General features: G+C 44.0%; 1 protein-coding gene, 1 long non-coding RNA gene and 1 pseudogene across 3 annotated transcripts; 2 read left to right on the top strand and 1 right to left on the bottom strand.

The window, feature by feature from the left end:
* Positions 1 to 1798: 1798 nt before the first annotated feature.
* On the top strand, positions 1799 to 16801 carry naf1 (nuclear assembly factor 1 homolog). Its single transcript, XM_083764406.1, has 11 exons — positions 1799 to 1927; positions 3619 to 4376; positions 4859 to 5052; positions 6581 to 6787; positions 7293 to 7437; positions 10821 to 10914; positions 11311 to 11393; positions 12009 to 12169; positions 12516 to 12567; positions 13085 to 13166; positions 13856 to 16801. Exons 2-11 carry the CDS (start codon positions 3624 to 3626, stop codon positions 14311 to 14313), a joined length of 2229 nt encoding a protein of 742 aa, XP_083620532.1. The 5' UTR covers positions 1799 to 1927; positions 3619 to 3623; the 3' UTR covers positions 14314 to 16801.
* LOC310858765 (WD repeat, SAM and U-box domain-containing protein 1-like) lies at positions 8994 to 10470 on the bottom strand (annotated as a pseudogene). The gene has a single exon. The product of its transcript is annotated as a WD repeat, SAM and U-box domain-containing protein 1-like (transcript).
* A 1765-nt stretch (positions 16802 to 18566) lies between the features above and the next one.
* LOC310858565 lies at positions 18567 to 19847 on the top strand. Its single transcript, XR_014569213.1, has 4 exons — positions 18567 to 18742; positions 19197 to 19304; positions 19450 to 19641; positions 19746 to 19847. It is a non-coding gene; the product is annotated as an uncharacterized lncRNA (long non-coding RNA).
* The last annotated feature ends 54 nt before the right edge of the window (positions 19848 to 19901 follow it).

Genomic DNA, 19901 nt, shown 5'->3' with positions numbered 1-19901 from the left:
ATGGAGGCACAGCGCTGCATGAGCGCACTGATATAACTCCCCAGTCCCACACAGTGACAGCACTCCATGTTTACGGCACGCACAGACAGACATAGCCCTGGAACATGACTGCCATGATAATTATCATGACAGTCATGCAGTAACTTTGCCCTGTTTTTTGCAGCCGCTGCATTTACAAGATTTCCGTATATTTAAACATTCAGATTTCAAATATAAAGTACTCACAAAGTTTCCCACGGGTGTTAGTTAGTAGCAGCGCGAGCGATTAGAATTGCTGCGTCCCGCGTTCTTTAATAAAATGCATTTTTGTCCGAGCTCTCCGGCTACTTTTTTCAAACGGGGTTCGTTTGGGAAATCCACAGTTGCACACCGAGAGCGCACTCGCCTATTAGTCTGTATTGGCAGGGCGGTCAGCGTACCTATATCGAACCCACCGAGTGCCACCATCCTCCCGACCGATAGGGGCGCGTAGTTGAAAGCCAATGGCAAAATAACACCTCGGATAAAAATGCTTTTTATTAAACAACGCGGGATGCAGAAATTCTAATCGCTCGCGCTGCTACTAACTAACACCCGTGGGAAACTTTGTGAGTACTTTATATTTGAAATGCGAATGTTTATATATTTTAATTATTTGTAAATGTAGCGTCTGCAAAGACCAGGGTGAAGTTACGTCATGACCCTCGTATGAATACGAGGGTCATGTTTACAGGGCTAAGACAGACACAGAATATTATGTAGGCTATAATACACTGCAGTGTTTTTATGTGTTTTCTTAAGCAATTGATTAATGTAGCCTACACGTCCTCATTTCGATCAGGGCTTCAGTCTCCTTATTCGACCACGTCTATCCACAGTAACGGGACATCTTTGCGCTGCGTAAAATATGCCTTAACCGTCTCCAACTGTGTTCAGCTCCTCACCCGCCACATTATGTTTGCTTCATTTCCTTTATTTACTGCGGATTGCATTCACACCTGCACCGAATCGTAGTCAAGTGCGATTCGAAGCGAAGCGAAACCCACGTTTTTGGGCGGAGTAAAATGCGGTTATTTGCTGCGCATTAGGATTCGAATGAGCCTTCACACCTGCCAAACGAAGCGCACTTTCTGACAATGCGCAGCAGGATTCGTTTTAATCGCAGCAAAGCTCTCTGGTATGAATGCGACCTTAGAGACGTACAAATATACACTACAGAAAACTATATCAGGAAATCATCATAAATGAGGTAAAATTTAAAAAACTGTGGAAAAAAACATATTCAGTGAGGGGTAAAAGGTGTGGGTGGGGGAATGGGATTCAGAATTGCAGCCGTGACCCGTCCGTATAGTGCCCTTTGAGAGCGGTTTTGAAGGAATTCACATGTCTTAATGACTGTTGGTAGGGCGTTCCGCATTTTGGTGGCATAGGAGCAAAATTAATTGAGTCCCTTGTTTGTGCCGAATCTGGGTTGTACATGGTTGTACATGGTTATGGTTATTAACAGTTTGTCATCAAACCATGATGGTTTGATGACAAACTGTTAATAAATACTTCAATCAATCAATCAATCAATCAATTAATAGTGGGGAGAAAATCATGCATATTAAGGTCTTGAGGCAATCGGATGAAATTGAAAACACACTATTTATGATTCGAGTATCTCATCAAAAGATCTCATCTTAAATAATTTGAAAATGCTCTGCCTCTGGCTCATAGACTATTTACAAAAACGCTTTGACGCCATCTAGCGGCCAGTGGTTATTGTTGAACAACGCGCATGCGCGCAGCGTACCAGGAAAAACAATCCCCACGTGTTGTTGAAAGGGATGCTGCTCTGCTCTGTCTGTGCTCTGCTGCATGGATGGTATGGTAGTTCATGGTTGTGTGGAAGGTAGCTCTGGTCAGAGTCAGGCAAGACAATCTTATTGAACATAAAGCCACCCAGGTATGTAAACAAACGAACTAATACACAAACACACCTTAATTACACCTTTAGTTGTGGGTTAAAAAAGGGACATCAGATGGTGATCACAACCTGCGGCCAACGCGATTAGCATTAGCATGTTTAGCTGCCTTGCAAACGTTTATCTTTATCACTTCTAACGTTTTTGATTGATTGAATACTTCATTAACTGTGCCAATAGTACAGTGGTACGATTATACGATGGTGCTAAAAAGATAACATAAAGGGCCATTTGGTCTTGTTTCCATGCGTGGTGCTGCTAGCCCCAGTATGTTCCCTCAGCACTACGCGTAGGGAGAGGGCACATATGGGGCTAACGTGTATTCAAAATAATGCATCGAGACATTTCAAGACATAACAATGATATACAAGACATAATCAGTACTGCACTAGTAGCAATACAACTACTACGCATGTCGCATGGGCGTCATTTCTGTTGTTAAGCTTACTGTTTTGATCAATATGTGTGTTGTGTTACTTGTAACCACCACAACATACACTTAATAAAAAGGCAAATTATAAAATAACTGATAACTAGCTAAAACCAGTGCAATTCATCAAGGACATCTCTTCCTGGCATTCTTATTTACTCAAACACGTATAGTGGCTCAAAGTGTGGGTTCCATTAGGGACCCCCAGCCCCAGGGGTCCCTGAGGGGCTTCTGGCGGTTCTCACCCCAGCAAGACGAGCAACAGTTTAATTTCACTATTAGACAAGTACTTGCTTATTTATTGAGACGTTAACCTATGAGAAAATTGTTTAAGAATGGCAGAGTCGGTAGTGCTGTTGCCTCACAGCTAGAAGGTCCTCGATTTGATTCCCGCTGGGGGCGTGTTCTCTCCTCCGCGTCATCAGTGCCCATACCGGCCGGGGAAACTCTCCGTCAGGTGAAAAGAAGCTGCTTGACTCCTCAATCCTCATGCATAAATAAGGAAGCATGTCAGTCTGCTACCGCCCCAGATTGGCAGAGGAAGTGTAGCTCCCAGGATTACATGATTAGATACTTGACACTGGGTGAAAAAATGGGTTGCAAAATCGTGGGATAAGAAAAAGAATGGCAATGCCAATCACACTCTCCATCTATCTACAGTTAGAAATCTTCAATCTTCAATCTACAAAATATAATCTTAACAAGTAAAACTCTTCTCCTTTGGGGGTCCCTTGCAAAAAATCTTTTCAAATGGGGGTCCACCACAGCCTGAACAACTGGACTAGAGTCCACGCCTCTCATTCTGGCCTTGCACTTTGCAAGTCTCGTTGGATAAAGGTCAGTCTGCTAGCCCACCAATGAGTGGCTCTCGAGGTGGACTCCGACCCGGGCACCCCCAGGGGTCTTTGAGGAGGTTCAAGGACATCCCTCACCTAAATGATTGATAGTTAGGAAATAGGAACCAAACGGAAACGTACTTGCAAGTATATAAATCATAGTGTATGTAAAGCTTGGGATTCAAACACAGGTTTCATTGCGTGGAAACTTGGAAAGCCAACATCCGGATGTCGGCCGTTCACGCTCCTTTAGCGCTCCACTTCCGGGCGCATGTGTCTTCGTTTACATTCCTAACATTCCTAACTCGCATTGTAACGGGAGGTGGCGACAGATTCTGCTGCGGAGCTCTGAATCTGTCTTGCCACGGATATTACCCTAAAACTGACGGTGTGTGTTTCATTCCAGTTGTGATGGCCTGTATGCCGGTGGAAGAGAATGGACTGATGTCCTCCACAGTGGAGGAGCAGGGGGAGGAGACCATGGAGGTCACGGTGACCGCACAGCTGGAGAGCCTGAACGTCGTCACCCCTGGGGAGACGGCAGCACAGCGGGAGAGCCTGAACGTCGTCACCCCTGGGGAGACAGCAGCACAGCTGGAGAGCCTGAACGTCGTCACCCCTGGAGAGACGGCAGCACAGCTGGATAGCCTGAACGTCGTCACCCCTGGGGAGACGGCAGCACAGCTGGAGAGCCTGAACGTCGTCACCCCTGGGGAGACGGCAGCACAGCTGGAGAGCCTGAACGTCGTCACCCCTGGGGAGACGGCAGCACAGCGGGAGAGCCTGAACGTCGTCACCCCTGGGGAGACAGCAGCACAGCTGGAGAGCCTGAACGTCGTCACCCCTGGAGAGACGGCAGCACAGCTGGATAGCCTGAACGTCGTCACCCCTGGGGAGACGGCAGCACAGCTGGAGAGCCTGAACGTCGTCACCCCTGGGGAGACGGCAGCACAGCTGGAGAGCCTGAACGTCGTCACCCCTGGAGAGACGGCAGCACAGCTGGAGAGCCTGAACGTCGTCACCCCTGGGGAGACGGCAGCACAGCTGGAGAGCCTGAACGTCGTTACCCCTGGGGAGACGGCAGCACAGCTGGAGAGCCTGAACGTCGTCACCCCTGGGGAGACGGCAGCCCTCTCAGATCCTACTACTACCACACCACTAGAGGTACGACTTAGTTAGTGACTGTCACAATTGTTACATAACGGCCCGATTGTAATTATTTCAGGCTGACCGTAATGATTTTTGCATACCCGTTAAGAATAGTTTCCATTCGTGTATGTTTGTATAAAAAGGGTGGATTAAATTGTCATATTTCCATGTCACGGTCCACGCTATTTTAACCACATTTTTAACATGGCATCCCTGTTTTGGGTATTTTCAAGACGCTGTTAGCCTTTTTAGCTAACATGTTTTTAATTTCAGGATTTTGCCTGTATAATCTACATTATTTGTTTTGATTATTGGTACCGGTCATTTCTCAGTAATAGGCCTTTTTAAGCCTAACATGCTTTGTAAAAACAGACAATAATGTAATATACTAATATTTATATTTTATGTTCCAATGTTCAATGTCAAAAACACAACTTAATAAATCAGCTTTTAGGGCAATCGATCATCATCAACTAAAAATATCATGATTGTCACAGCCCTATCCAGAGGGACAGCTGACCGCCGAGCGCACACCACCTGCCACTGTGACGGACGGCGAGCCCACCGCAGAGAACGTTGGTGAGGCAGTGTGTTTCCCTGAAGAGTGGAGTGTTGGCAGTGCCAGTGTGACAGACCCTGTCTGTGTGTCAGAGGACAGAGAACATGGCAGCAACACGGAGGATTCAGACAGGTACGCACGGATTTGTGCTTACACCCATACTGTACGCATACACACACACGTACATACATACTGCATACGCATTAGGGCTGGTCATTTAACCCATTCTCGATTTTTCAAAAATAGCAGACCTACAAGCTCGTAGCGCGCCACTCGGTGGCACGCTATGAGATCTGCTAAATAGCTAAAGCATAACATAATGCTAACACCAAAAGGGGTTGCCCGCCCCAAAATGGGTTAACAGCAAATATACCGAAACTGACATTTGGAACCATCCACAATATCCGACTTAATCTTGCTCATGTATCTAGGGTGAATCATATTTATGTATGCATTTGTTTATTCATGTTTTATACCTGCAACAATGTTCTACTACGAAATGTACCTTTGATTGATTGAATATTGTATTAACAGTTTGACTGTTTTTTACGATTAACCCGCATTTTAATCAACCCCCCTTCACTGCCGAGATTGTTGTATTACCTTTAGAGCATACGCTGAATTATTTGGGCTTTTAATCCGCGAAAATCCATCAAAAAAAGCTCCCGTGGTTTGTTATGATCTGTGTGTAGCATCCACCATCTTGGTGCACCCGGAAGACGCACACAAGATTGGTTTCAATGAGGCGTTGCAACCAATGCATTTCCATTGGCCTCAATTTCCCAGAAGCCCTAGCAGCCCACAGCATGTGACGATTTCCGGTTTCGTCATCACAGCGAAGCCATCCAGTCTCATACTCCGCGACGAAGACGGATTTTCTTTTGATTCATTACATTACGGCGGATTAAACACATAAAACAAAAGGCGGGTATGTCCGATACGGCAGCGACATTAACCTGGAGTAATCCATTCGCGGCACGGAAACTGTTAACAGCAAAAAGTACAGAGGTACAGACAGAGGTACCAAAACGGTTATACAATGAAGCTAAAAGGATAACACAAACAGAGTTGTTGTGGTCCTATGTATTGAATATTGTATTAACAGCAAAAAGTACAGAGGTACCAAAACAGTTATACAATAAAGCTAAAAGGATAACACAAACAGAGGGCCTGTTTCTGTTGTGGTCCTATGTATTCAGTTCATCGAGTGCCCCCTCTCTGCCTCAGCCTGTGCTCGGTCTATTATGAGTGCGTTTACATTGCCTGTATCTTTTCTACCTCTGCTTCTACTTCTGTTATATCTTCTGCTCTGAGCTACAACATACTTGAATGTAATTGTATTTATAATAACCCTTTTGAGATCAAAAAGTGAGAGAATTGTACATGTATTGGGGATCCATACCATTTCCCTGGCTGGGAAACCACTTGAATGACTACCCGTGGGGCCCGGGACCCACTAAAGTTCAACATCAATGCTTTAGACCCGTTACGCGTTGTTACTTGATTATACTACAGGGTCACATAAAAGTAGCAGATCCACAAGCTGGAACCGTGGCACGAAGCAATTGAGCTCTTGTTTTTGTTTTATCAACCAATTAAATGTTACATCCCCTGAAACATTTTTTTTAATCTGCTTTGTTTACCATTTATGTCCATGAAGGATGGAGGTTACCGTGACCGCACAGCTTGAGAGCCTTAAAGTCAACCCTGGGGAGACAACAGCGACTCTCCTAGACGGCTCCACACCTCCCCTCAATGTGACGGAGTGTGTGTCCCCCCCTGAAGGGAGTGTTGGCAGCGTCGGTGTGACAGACGCTGTCTTTTTTGTGAGGATAGAAGATGGCATCAAATCAGAGGATTCAGACAGGTAAGTGGTATCACTCGCGCACACTATAAACATTTTGTGTGGACAGGAGGGGTGGAATGTGTACTTTGTGCCTAACCATTAAGACTGGAGGCAGATTGTACAAAAGCCTTCTAAATCAGTAGTTAATTTTCATACACTTGACATGTATTTGGCCGCGCGCCACCACCCGCTTTCCCGTATTTAATTGTTTAAAAGCAGGGACGTCAGCACTTTCCCTGCATACAAATGGAGTGAAAATAGCTGTTCTACTTGCCTTTGGTATTCATCTTTAGAAAGTATAGTGCTTTAAAGTGATTAAATATGCCCATGAAGGAGTCAATCCCTGAATTCATGGAGATTTATTTAGTTTTTGTTGCATGTCATCAAATTATTGGCCAACCACTCAAAACCTAGGACTCACGACAGTCTACCACATTCCATGTTAAAACGGATAAGTTGTGTTCCAGGTGGTCACAGTGTGATGATCACTCTTTCTCTCCTCTCTCTCTCTCTCTTCGTCTCCCAGTGATAGCTCCTCTTCCTCCTCCTCCTCTGCCTCCTCGCCCCTCCCTCTCCGCCGAGCTGTGAGGATAGGAGGAGAGGACGACGAAGACGATGAGGGTTTCAGCCAACCGGCTCCCATCAAGACACAGGATGAAGTGTTGCTTGAGGTCAGTCTGTCTGTCTGTCTGTTGATTGGATGCTATAGTTCACTGTTGACCAAACTGGGTTGTGACCCAACTGTGGATTGCGAGTGAATATCCTGCTCCTTTTTCATACATTAAAAATAATTTCATGAATAAAATCGAAACCGAGAACAATTCCATAAATTCCACAAATGTAAAACAAGTAAAGTAAAAACAGCCGAACTACAAGCTCACAACGCAGCTCACGAGATATCAAATTTCTCTTTTGGATCACGGCTAAAATGTTTAAACTAAAATTATAGTATAGTTCACTGGTTCCAAAACCGTTCCAAACCAAACTAGTGAATATAGCATATCGTGAGCTTGAAGATCGGCTATTTTCACTCGTTCTTAAATGCTTTTTTCCCCCTCCTTTTCCTTTCACAGAGTCACAATTCCCACATTAGGACTTGGCCATACAAACGTTGTCAGTCGTGAGATTTTATTTTTGCTTTAATCCATGGTCATGTTTGGGAAATGATAAACTACATTACATCTAGAGGCTCACAGTGAGCAGGTAGAACCACTATTTTCAAATTAATTCTGATTAATTCTGTGGTGTTGCAGTTGCCAGTTGTAAGAGATTTTAATCTTTACAGGTGGTGAAGCAACTCTCTCAAATCACTGTAATGTAAGGCTGACTTGATGAAGTAGTCTTGGATTGTAAAGTTTAACATTGTTTTACTTCTTGTGAGATTCTTCAGCATAAAGCTCTATGGGTTATTGATAGACAGTATTGTCCAGCAAATGTAATGCTCAGTAGAGTAAAACATTTCTGACAATACCAAACTTCACCACTTGGTGTCACACTTGACTCAGGAATATAATGAGAGCCCATGGACCGTCACACTATGTTTCTCACAACATTCAATGTAACTTTTCTTCTAAAGTTTATCATAAAAATATTACATAAAATTGACTAGTACAATTGACTAGTTAGTACAAATATCAAAATGATGTATGAAAAATAGGCCTCTCTAAATGACAAAATGTGCCATAAATAAATAGACGTTTGGCCTAATACAACTTGACAAAATGTTTATAAAGGGGTTGTGTAGAGACAAACAGACATACAAATAACAATTTCCATCATATGAGACCAGTGATTCTCAGAGTCTGGTCCCCAGGGGTGTTACAGGTCTGATTTGCTTGACAATTCCCGAGAATTTAATGTTTGTTTAAGACAAAAATAGACACTAAGCCGATTTGCTCAGACACTGTGCCGTAAAATTCTCCATTCATTGTCAATGGGAATTTAATGTTTGTGTAGGACGAAAATCAACACTAATAGCTGAATATAGGAGGGGCTAGCGCCCTTCAAAAACATGATATAGCAACGACCGTAACGATACAGTAAAAGTGGGGTGTCCAAAGGTTATCACTGTACTAGACAACTAAATAAGTGATAAATAAACATTTAATATAGACAAGGAGATGAGGTAATGAGACAGTGGTTTAAACCATACACACCGTAACCATGCAGACTACTACGCACATAGTCACGTGTTAGCACCGCTCAAAACAAACAACATGTGTGAATGCTAATGGCTGGTCCTCCATCGAGTGATAGCCATCTTCAGGGTGCGGTTTGGGGTGAGCGAGGTGGTCAGCAGTGGGAGGTTAGTCATGGGGCTGGTGCGGTTCTTGGTGGCGATCCAGCTCTCGATGGCTTCGCCCTCGTACGAATACCCGTCGGCGGCTATGACCGGTTCCCTCATGAGCTCTCTGGTGATGGGGCACAGGAACTCGTCTGGGACGTCGTCCGACGATGATGATGCACATTTCAGCTCCTCCACCTTTCTCAGGACCTTGCCGCGTAGCCCCGCCGACTCCACGCGCAGCTCCGAGGCCAGCGTGTCTTTGGTCAGACGGAGCAGCTCCGTTCCGTCGATGTTGTTGCTGCGGAACCTGTCCACCAGTTCCTTCAGGCCCTCCTGCACCAGCCAGCCCGAAACGTCCTCCTCTGACCAATCGACGACGAGCAGCTCGGAATGCCCCGACGAAGTTCTCGCTTCACCGGAGAAGAGTGACCCTTCCCCGGGTGATGAATCCCCCTCGCAGCCACCGCGGGTGTCCTCTAACCGCCAGATGTTTACGGTCTTGTCCATGGAGCCGGTAGCGATCAGCGGCGACGCGGGAGAGAAGGCGCATGTCGTCGCATGCCGTCCGTGCGCGTTCAGCGTGTGAAGCACAACGGCATTATCGGCATCATAAATTGAAACAGTCTTATCCACGGAGGCGGACGCAAGCAGCCGTCCGCCTGAGGAGAAGGCACAGGAAAGGACGGGGGCCGAATGGCTGCTTAGAGTACGTAGGAGCTTCATCTCACAGTCCCCCGTGTCCCTTATATCTATGGCCCAGATCTTCAGGTTGCTGTCCTGCCCACAGGATGCTAGATTGAACTGCACTGCTTGACCACCACTAAGGACTTTGGGAGAGAACGTACAGCAGGCAACCCCCAGGTCATGGGCGTTCCTCTCTGCATGCAGCCGGTTCATGTCGAGGTCCCAAAGGCAGAGGTCCCCGTGCGAGGACCCGGTCACGAACAGCTGTCCGCAGGGACTGAAGGAGCAGGCTGCCATCGTAGCATCGTTCACCGCCACCGTTCTGAGCAGCCGTTCTGAGCAGCCGTTCGGATGTGAAATCCCATAAAGCCAAGGAACCATCGGACGCACCAGAGACCAGGTGTGCGGAGTCGGGCGACAACGTGCAGATCCTCACAGCGCTGCGTCCGGGGTGCTCCAGGACGTGTTCTCTCTTTCCTGTCGCCACCGACCAGATGACCACCGTTGCGTCCGTTGAGCACGAGGCAAGGAATTGACCACAAGCGCTGAAGCAACAGCAGTGCACGCCATAGCCGTGCCCAGACAGTGGTGAGTAGGGAAGTTCCGAGAAGTCGTCGGTGTTGTATACTCGGATGGTTTTGTCTCCGGAGCAGGTGGCCAGCAGCGTTGCAGAGAATGTGCACCAGTTGACATCATCGCTGTGGTCTTTCAAAGTGCATAGCAGAGACACCATTTGGAGCGGCTTTCCTTCATATCACTCCTTTCTCTGTTTGACATCTGCCGTTTACCTATACTATTCCACTGTCAATATGACCACCGGTGATCTATGACATATCTATGACGTAATGACTCCAAATGTGGGCAGGATTCCAGTGTGATCGCAAGCCCCAAAACCCCAAAATCCTTTTTTAATTACATTTAAATATTTAATTACAGCAGTGGATGAGAGATGTGAACAAACATGTTTGTTATATAGTTGTGCATTTGCAGTATATGTATTTTATGAACAGTGTTATGGAGTGTGTTCTGTCATTCTGTTTTTATATTATTCATTTAAAGTAAAGTCTCGTTCTGTGTGTTTAGGAGCTTCCGGCTGTGGAGGATGTGTGTGTGTCGTTACCCGATGACGCAGAGATCCAACCCCTAGGATCAGTCTCCAGTATCATACAGACACTTGGTTAGTAACACACACACACACATACACACACACACACACACAAAGCGCACACAAAGTGCACAGGGACACAGTAACATGCATATAGAAACAGATCAGACGTGCATATAGAAAATCAAGCGGAGATGGCTTGCAAACTTTTCACCTTTGTGCACCTTCGTTCATTTTATTAATTTTTTCGTTAGCTTTACCCTAAAGAGTAGTAGAGTACTACTGCTCATACATACCGCTTGCAATGGAAACATAATTTGTGAATTATATTGCGAGTGGCTTTTTGACAGTATCAGCCCCTTTTTAAATGTGCAAAGCAGAACAGTTGGCGTTCAGCCCTACTTGTCAGGTTCCACTTCCTCTGATAGAAAAATTGAATTGTGTCTCTCGCCTGTCCCCCGTGTCCAGTCATCATCCAATCACTGAAGGACACGCCCCCGCTGGCAGATGACAGCATGGTCTTCAACTCGGAGAGACAGGCCGTAGGGAAGGTACAAGAGTTTTAGATTGGTCCTAGGTTTAGGACAAAATGTCTGTGATTTCCATTTCATTCCATACGCCAATACTAAGTGTCATTATGCTTTGAGTGAAAGAGTTAAAGGAGAATTCCATGCTAGAAGGCTTTCTTACCTTTCTTTGTAGTCGTCCCCACCAAAGAGGTCCAGGTGTTATTTTGTGCAAAAACTCATTATTGGCTATTTCCCCTACCATAAGCCCTCAATGAATTGCATTGAATTGAATGGGGCTATGGGGTGTTGTGCTAATTCGCTTATTTCCATCGAAATAAGTAGTAAAGTGTGCCGCTTGGGATATTATTTACATTATGAAGAGATGATATATAAAAAAAAATGCAATTCATTTAGGGTAGAGTAAATATGGTAGGGTAAATAGCCAATAAGGAGCTTTTGCACAAAATAACATGTGGACCTCTTTGGTGGGGACGTAACGACTACAAAGAAAGGTAAGAAAGCCTTTTAGTATGGAACTCTCCTTTAAGAATACCCACCAGTCGTCAACAGTGAGAACAAATTGATCAGATGTATTGTGTCTCCAGTCCAAATGATTCTGTTTTGATCTAAACTTGTCGTGTCTCCGTGTCGCGTCAGGTGTTTGAGGTGTTTGGCCCGGTGTTCAGTCCCTTCTATGTGATGCGTTTCAACACCGTGGATCAGATCAGTAACAAAGGACTGACCATGGGACAGAGCCTCTATTACGCACCTTCTATCAAGGAGTACACCGGATACATTCTGACTCAGCAGCTGAAGCAGTAAGCTCTCTCTCTCGCTCGCACACACACACACACACACACACACAGGGGTAGTTTTAGGAAGTTGAGTAGTTTTTTTATTTAGTTTTAATTAACCTTTTCTGGAAATGGAATACTATAGTTTTCCAGGCTCACAACACACCAAGGACAGAGCACTGGTGACTCCAGTCAACTATATTGGGTGGTTAAAACAGAAGAATGTGTTCCAAAACTCTGGATAGTTACTGTTGAATGAGGTGTTTCTGAGGTAGAATTCAGATATATAAAACATGAACTATCCATTCTGTTCTCAGTTGGGTCCAGTTGGTTTGTTTTCAGTGACATAAAAAAGTTTTTCTTTTTTCAGGTTAAAAGGATCTGATGCATCATGGAAGAATGACCAAGAACCACCACCAGAGGTACACACACACTCTCACTTGAATTTTCTCAAAACATGTATTTGCACAATTTAAATGATTAATTGTTGATTTCTATCTATTTATTGCCGTTTTATAATTAAGCAATATTACACGAGAGGGTGTGCTTTACCGTGATTATTAGCACCCGAGTGATGCGATCAGGATTCACAAGCGTCACTGAAGTGATGCTTGTGAAGTGAGCTGAGGGAGATGGGAGCGTATGATATCTGGTAGGCATGTAACGATATATCGTATATCTATATATATAATATATAAGATATATAAGAAATCTCAGGGGAAGATGAATGATATAAAAAAAAAAACAGTGATTGGTCTTTAAAAATATATATTTTTTAATATCGTGAAAAATCGTATCGTGAACCTCATATCGTGTTTGGAATCGTATTGTGAGTTGAGTGAATCGTTACATGCCTAATATCTGGGGTGGGACGGGGACGTGATGTGCTGAGAATGTGATGATAAGTGTGTGTGACTGTCTGTCTGTCTGTCTGTCCAGGCTTTAGATTTCAGCGATGATGAATTGGAGCACGAAGCAAAGAGGAAGAAGAAACAGAGAAAGAGAGACATCAGCAGCACAGGTAGCGCTTCCAAGTTACGCAATATACAAACGCATGTAGACAGACGCGGAAGGCCATTATGAATTAATTTAAATAAACAAGACAGGAGCCGAGCACTCTGGCGCAGGGGAATTTGGCTTCTGGGTTCCTTGAGTGTGTTATACAAATGGATCTGTAACTCTTTTTAAAGCTGTAATCCGTAACTTGAATATCCTACCTGGGATTTGAATGCAGGTCGTCTTCCTTCGTAGGCTTCACAATTTCCACTGCTGAGATAATACACAAAGCTTGTTTGACCCTCATGCAATACTACTTGTCTACAAGTAGGTGTCCTCCCCAACCACAGGATATGTACATTTCTCAATAGAAGAGCAGTTATACTGACTCCAACCATTGCTGTTATGTATATTCAGATTACACAGATTAGTCAAAATAACAATGTATTAACTGAAATAGTTATTGGTTGTGGATTACAAATGGGAGTCTGTAAAGTCTTCCTTTTTTGTGGAAGAAAGTTATTTTAAGGATGACATCACATGCTTGCTGGATATTACCAATAGCGTATTTTCCCAAATAGTAGCCTGGACGTTTAATATGCAAAATCGATTTGGACCTTGGGCGTTTTAAAAGAACCAGGTGGCTATTTGCAGCAAGCTATTATTTATTTTTGCACCAGCCATTATTGGGTTACAGTTCTTTCTTTCTTCCAGATAACCCGGACCAGACTACCCACAATGCCTCACACCAGCAGCATCAGTACCAGCAGCAGCAGCAGCAGGACACCAACAGGGCACCGTTCTCACCCAGACAGCCGAGAGGAGCGCCGCCCTTCAGGCACCAGAACGCCAGACACCCCAACCACCGCCCAGCGTTCCCACGCTCTCACACCCCACCCCACAGACACCCCCGCCACCACGGGCCTCCCCCCGTCTACCTTCCCCCTCCCTGCCCGTACCCCCCTCCTCCTCATCATCATAACCAACATCCACCTTTCCCTCCCCCCTCGTTCCCTCACTTCCCTCCCCCCCCTCCTCCATCCTTCTACCATCCCTCCTTCTCCTCTCCTCCCTGGCCCCCACACAACATGCCTCCTCCTCATATCCCCTTCTCTCATCTCCCCCCTCCCCCTCCTCCTCCTCCTCCTCCCCCGCCACCTCCTCCACAGTGATGGCAAAACATCCAACACAGTACACACACACACACACATAGATACTGTATGTACGCATGTGACTATTTTGCACTACAAAGGGTAAAACAGAACCTTTCATAACTTGAAACTTTCCAGAACCTACAAAGTTCTGTGATGTTTTGTGTTAGTTTGCATTATAACCACAACCACCCTTGAAGTTTTGGTTTGTTTGTTTGTTTTACTTTTGGAGCGAGATTTTCTTTTTTTCTCTTCTGAAACCAGAACTCAGGATAACCTTTTTACTACCTTCTGAGCAGGGCCAAAAGTAGGTTCTGGAAACGCATCTAGAACCCTGTGAAATAGGTCGCATGGCACGGTTCCCTTGAGTCCTTGTAGTTGAAAACAGGCATTTAGATGCCGCGTTGATTGGAACTGTGCATTAATGTGGACGCCATATTGGTCCTGTCAATGGTGCGGCTTGGTGCCCATCCTATAGCAGGAGATCTCTTAGCTTGAAAGATTTTCAAGCGGTTTGTTTTGTTACTGTACAACTATCAGAAATGTAGTTAATGATACATGGGTTTGATAGGCCTACATAAATACCAAAATCAGGCACCTGTTTTAAATTTGTGAAACTATTATTTACTCTAACAAACACTTTTAGTTTAAAAATAATCAGATAACTATCCTTATCATATTCTATCTGGAGAGATAATCTGTTGACTAAGGTCAGAGAAGCGACCTTGGACTGATTGATAGGGGATTCACACTGAGACGGACTGAATCCGTTTCATTGGAACCGTTTCCGAATACGGTTGCCTGGTCCCCGATGGCCATGATTCACATTGCCCGAGATTCAACAGCGCACCCGGGTACACTTGCATAACACTTTAATCCTCCTGATGACGGTGTGCTTGATGGCTGGCGCGCACGGACACTGACCATCAACTGTGCGACATTGTCTCAAATAAATCCAGACACACTGAATTGCATTGCCTCTTTGGCTTTTTGCCGTTATACTACTTCACTGTCAGCCTGCCTGCTAATCACTGTGTCAGTCAGTTCTGTGCTCCAGTGTATTAGTTTGCTATGGATTCTACTTTAGCATTATTATTATTTTGTTTTACTTTGGAAACTGTGCCAAGCAAAGCCCAAGAGCCACGTGTAGTCCGCAGAATAAGATCAGCGCGGTGCTGCGCGTATAAGCAGATTCAACAGGAGAAGGGTGGCGTTGAGAAATGCGCTGGTGTTACGCATCGTGCAGAGGCTGTGTTTTTTTTTGTTGACGCTTCGCTCGTCGACTGCATGCATTCACATTGGAACGTTCCGTATCTGAATACACTTCAACGGTCCAGAGACCCTCCCCCCATGCGGTCCCGGGGACGGTTGGGCGATCAGCTCCCGGGAACGGTACGCATCATTCACACTACCACAACATCTGCCAAGTGGTCCCGAGTGCGCACCCGGGACCATAGTGTGAATCCCCTATAAAACGCAGACTGAGTGTACTGACTACATACCAGAGTTAATTTACTCTAAGTTTTTATACTATTTTCTTTGTTTAAAATGTTTCAATTTGGGTTTCCAATTGGCTATTATAGTGCATGAAGACTCTGAATGTATGACCAAGGTATTTAGGTCAACAGTAGAGTTTCATGTATGTTAATTAAGATGACGGCTGTCCTTACGGTGCTAAGCAGTCACTGATTTAGTTTGTACACAGGTTGTACACAAGGTTATTCAAGCGGTCTCGTTGCTGCAACTGTGAAAAACAGCAGCAGGTATTTCACAGGTATTTTTTAATAGAGACATCGAGTGGATGTTGATATGAATCTGTCATTGAATGACAGCAGGCAGTTTGAACAGAATTTATTATAGTTTTGAATATTGCTGTTGACCTGTTCCATCTGGCCTCAACATGTGTCCGATATGTGGTTTGTGTCTAGTTATTATTAAGCCAGAATCATGAATCAAGATGTTTTATTCGTCACTGACTTATACAGGTACAAGCAGCGACATGTTGTTAGGTTCCTGCACCACATTACTAACCCTGTCCCAAACCCTAAACACACTAAAATGCCTCTTCTGTTCGCCACTTCCTCTTGTGATGGCATTTCTCACATTGCACCCATTGAAAGGTAGACGATTTTCATGACTCCTTTTCGATGATCAAAGCCAGCCGTTTCAATTCCGAGCTAGGTTTGTGTATCGATCTGAATGTTCGGATACCATTTAACATACTTTCCTTTAGTTTGTGAATGTTTATTTCGTTTTGTTTTATATAGTCGTATTACATTTTCATGTATAGATGTCTTACATTGACACTTTATTCTCAATGTGGCCTTATGTATCTCAGTTTGTCTCTGACTGTTTCCAGAGAGTAAACTCCAGTCCATCTTTTATTAATCCATGTTCCTGATGTGGGTGTGTCAGCAACAGTCTGTTGACAATTATTCATATGTGATTGATTTTTATTTTGGCAAAATAAATACAAGTTTCAACACAATATAACTTCAACCCATGCAGGATGAAGTGAACACACGTGATGTGATGAAACACGTTACTAGCCAGTAAGCAATTTATTATTACACCTCTTTAGGCCTGACGTCGAAATAAATAAAAAGTCTTCTGAAAGAATATATATTCAAAGATTTTTGCCACATTTTCACGATTTTTCAAAAATAGCAGACCTACAAGCTTGTAGCGAGTGGCGAGCTATGAGCTTTTTTTTAGCTATTTTTCAATAGCTAAATAATGCTTAGTTAAAACACCAAAACGGGTTCCCGTCCTGAATGGATTAAGTTGGAGAACCACGTAGACTGAATTAGATGACAGACGATAGAATGACAATATAAAATACAATAAGATGGTGGATTCGCTCTTGATCTAGGACCAACATGTTTGTCTGTTGGTGCGGTTAGAGCTGTACTGCTGCTGTTATGTCGAGCACACAAACCCATCAGTTCCCCATAAACAACACGCACCTTCCTCAAACTAGAGACCTAGCTGTAAAGGAAGATTGACAGTCATTGCTGAGTCATTGTCACCATAGAGCCATCATTACGCCTTTTGCCAGCTAGTTTTAATATTTAACCTTTTGTTTTTTCTTCACATCTCCAAAACTTGGTAATGTGAACTCTGAACTAGACACATCTACAGTATGGAGACACAGCTGCATCTATGATGCTGTATAATTGTTGCAATTGTTGTATTGGATCATTTTACCGAGATGCTGCCTTCACATAAACATCCAGGATATTATGGAGTCACGACACTTGCCCCATAAAAAGAAAAACATATTGTACTGTTTTGTAAATTACATTTGTACGGTCTGATCATCAATACATGTCATATTTTGGAAGCGGTCTGTCATTGTGTGCAACCTTTTCATGTAATATGGGGACGGGGTATGGTGGTCATTAAATAGCCTAGAAATTACAGATCTTTGATTCCTCCCAAAGAGTTGTTTTTCCTTTGTCTAACTAAAGGATGACTCCAAGGTTACCTAGTCAGTCAAGCATAGAGAAGGCTGTGTGATGGGTGCTTAGTTTAACCCTGAAGAACTGAGGCAGATTCTACAAATCCCTTCTAAACGAATAGTTTCAAAAAATTATCTAAATCACACCTGGGTGAAGTGAGCGGTGCAACTGTACCGTGTGGGGGTCCCCGCAACATATTGTTTGGGGAACACGCCCAGGGGGGGCAGCCCGGTTCCGGCGGGCCTTCCCGGGTCCGAAATGGTTGAGAACTGACAGAGTTACCGTGTTGCAGTTTTCCTTACTCGGACATACAGACACAGAGACAGACAGACACACATAGCTGCGTATTGGAGCAAAGGCACCGCTCATAAATAGCAGATGCACAGGCTCGCAAGTTTGTAAATTTTTTTCTCATGTTCCCTTTGTGGCTCCAGCAGCGGATGAGCGGTGGTTCCTTTTACATTTTTGTCTGAAGGGTTAAAAAGTAAAAACCCATGCATATCTGTGGGAAGTTTTAGTTCTGATGGGAACTTTGAGAACAATAAACTCTTTAGAAACATTTCACTCGTGCAAAGTGTTGGCTATATTATAACTCCCAATATTTAGATTTTTCTTTTTGTGTTTCATATAATTCCTCTTTCTCTGCCACCTCACACTGACAGACATGTTACATTGTGTTCAAACTAACTTCTCCCCTTTTACGCAAATATGAAGAACTGAACAAAAGGTACGGTATGGAGGAGTTTCCTCTCCATATACTGTATATAAGCACAACACAAAGACATAACAGTAATAAGCGAGAATGTCTGAGCACGTGTATGACAATCCCATCTGCCCAGACCTGGCAATGGAAGTCAGACATGCATGCCGAGGAGAGATGGAGGAGAGAGAAGAGAGAATAGTCGACATATATTATGTTTCTGCAGATGACCCTGACACTGCAGGGCCACATGCTATACAGAGGAACACAGCACAAGAGCACCATGGAGGTAACGCATGCACACACACACACACACACACACACACACACACACACACACACACACACACACACACACACACTAATACTGACAGGTCCTGCAGTATATTTGGATTCTTTGAGTAATAATAATAATATCTCAAACTTATATAGTGCTTTTCTGAGTACCCAAAGACGGGGGGCTTTACAGAGGTAACAACAAAATAAAAAACAACTTTATTAGAAAAAAGGAATAAAACACTAAAAGCTAAAGAACGTTAAAAGACAATGAAAAGGGTTAGCTAGGGAAGGCAATATTGAAGAGGTGGGTCTTGAGGGTGGTTTTGAAAGTTTGAAGGGTGGGGGCATCTCTGAGTGCCTTAGGGAGGGCATTCCACAGGGTTGGGGCAGCAAAGGCCCCAACCCTGCAATGAGTAGTGACACTAGTATAGTATAACCTCCTATGTTTGTCTTGTGTTGTTCAGACTCTGACGAGACAAAGAAGAAACACTCCAGAATGGCTGGATTGTTTCTGGTGCTGTTGTGTGTTCTCCTGTTCTCCTTGGCTGTCATCATTGGTGTGGTCATATACTGTGAGTGTCATTCTAAACTAAACTATCTTTGCATGAGTCAGAAGTAGTTTTGATTATTATGTTAAGTGTTTTTATTTTTACTGTTGCTTGATCAGACCACAGTTGAATGTGAAGCTAATTCATTTGTCGGTTGTTCTTCTTGCAGATTCTGAATTAATTAAAGAGAAAAACAACAACCTCGTCAAAGAGCGAGACAAGATACAGTCCAGTGTTGACAAGCTATACAGCAGACTCAACAACCTCACTGAAGAGATAGAACAGTCCGGTTTTTACCAGCTAAATTCAATTTTTGACAAATTTGAGAGTCTCGAGTCGAGATATAATCAAAGGATAATTTGTGGTCAGTGAGACATTACTGTTTTTCTACATTGTTACATGTTCATCATTTGTCATTCATCTGAGCATGTTAAACAGCGGCTAACTTTATTCTTCTGCTGTTAGAATTATCTGGATGGAATACATTTGGCAACGGGTGTTATTATGTCTCTACTGAGAAGAAAAAATGGAGCGAAAGCAGACGATACTGTAAAGATGAAAAATCAGACCTGGTGGTCATAAATAGCCAAGAAGAACAGGTGTGTATGTGCGTGTGTGTGT

This window comes from Protomyctophum parallelum (genome assembly GCF_964188405.1).
Source record: "Protomyctophum parallelum genome assembly, chromosome: 5".
NCBI lineage: Eukaryota > Metazoa > Chordata > Actinopteri > Myctophiformes > Myctophidae > Protomyctophum > Protomyctophum parallelum.
The sequence above is the reverse complement of the archived record's forward strand: the minus strand, read 5'-3'. Positions and strand labels throughout refer to the sequence as shown.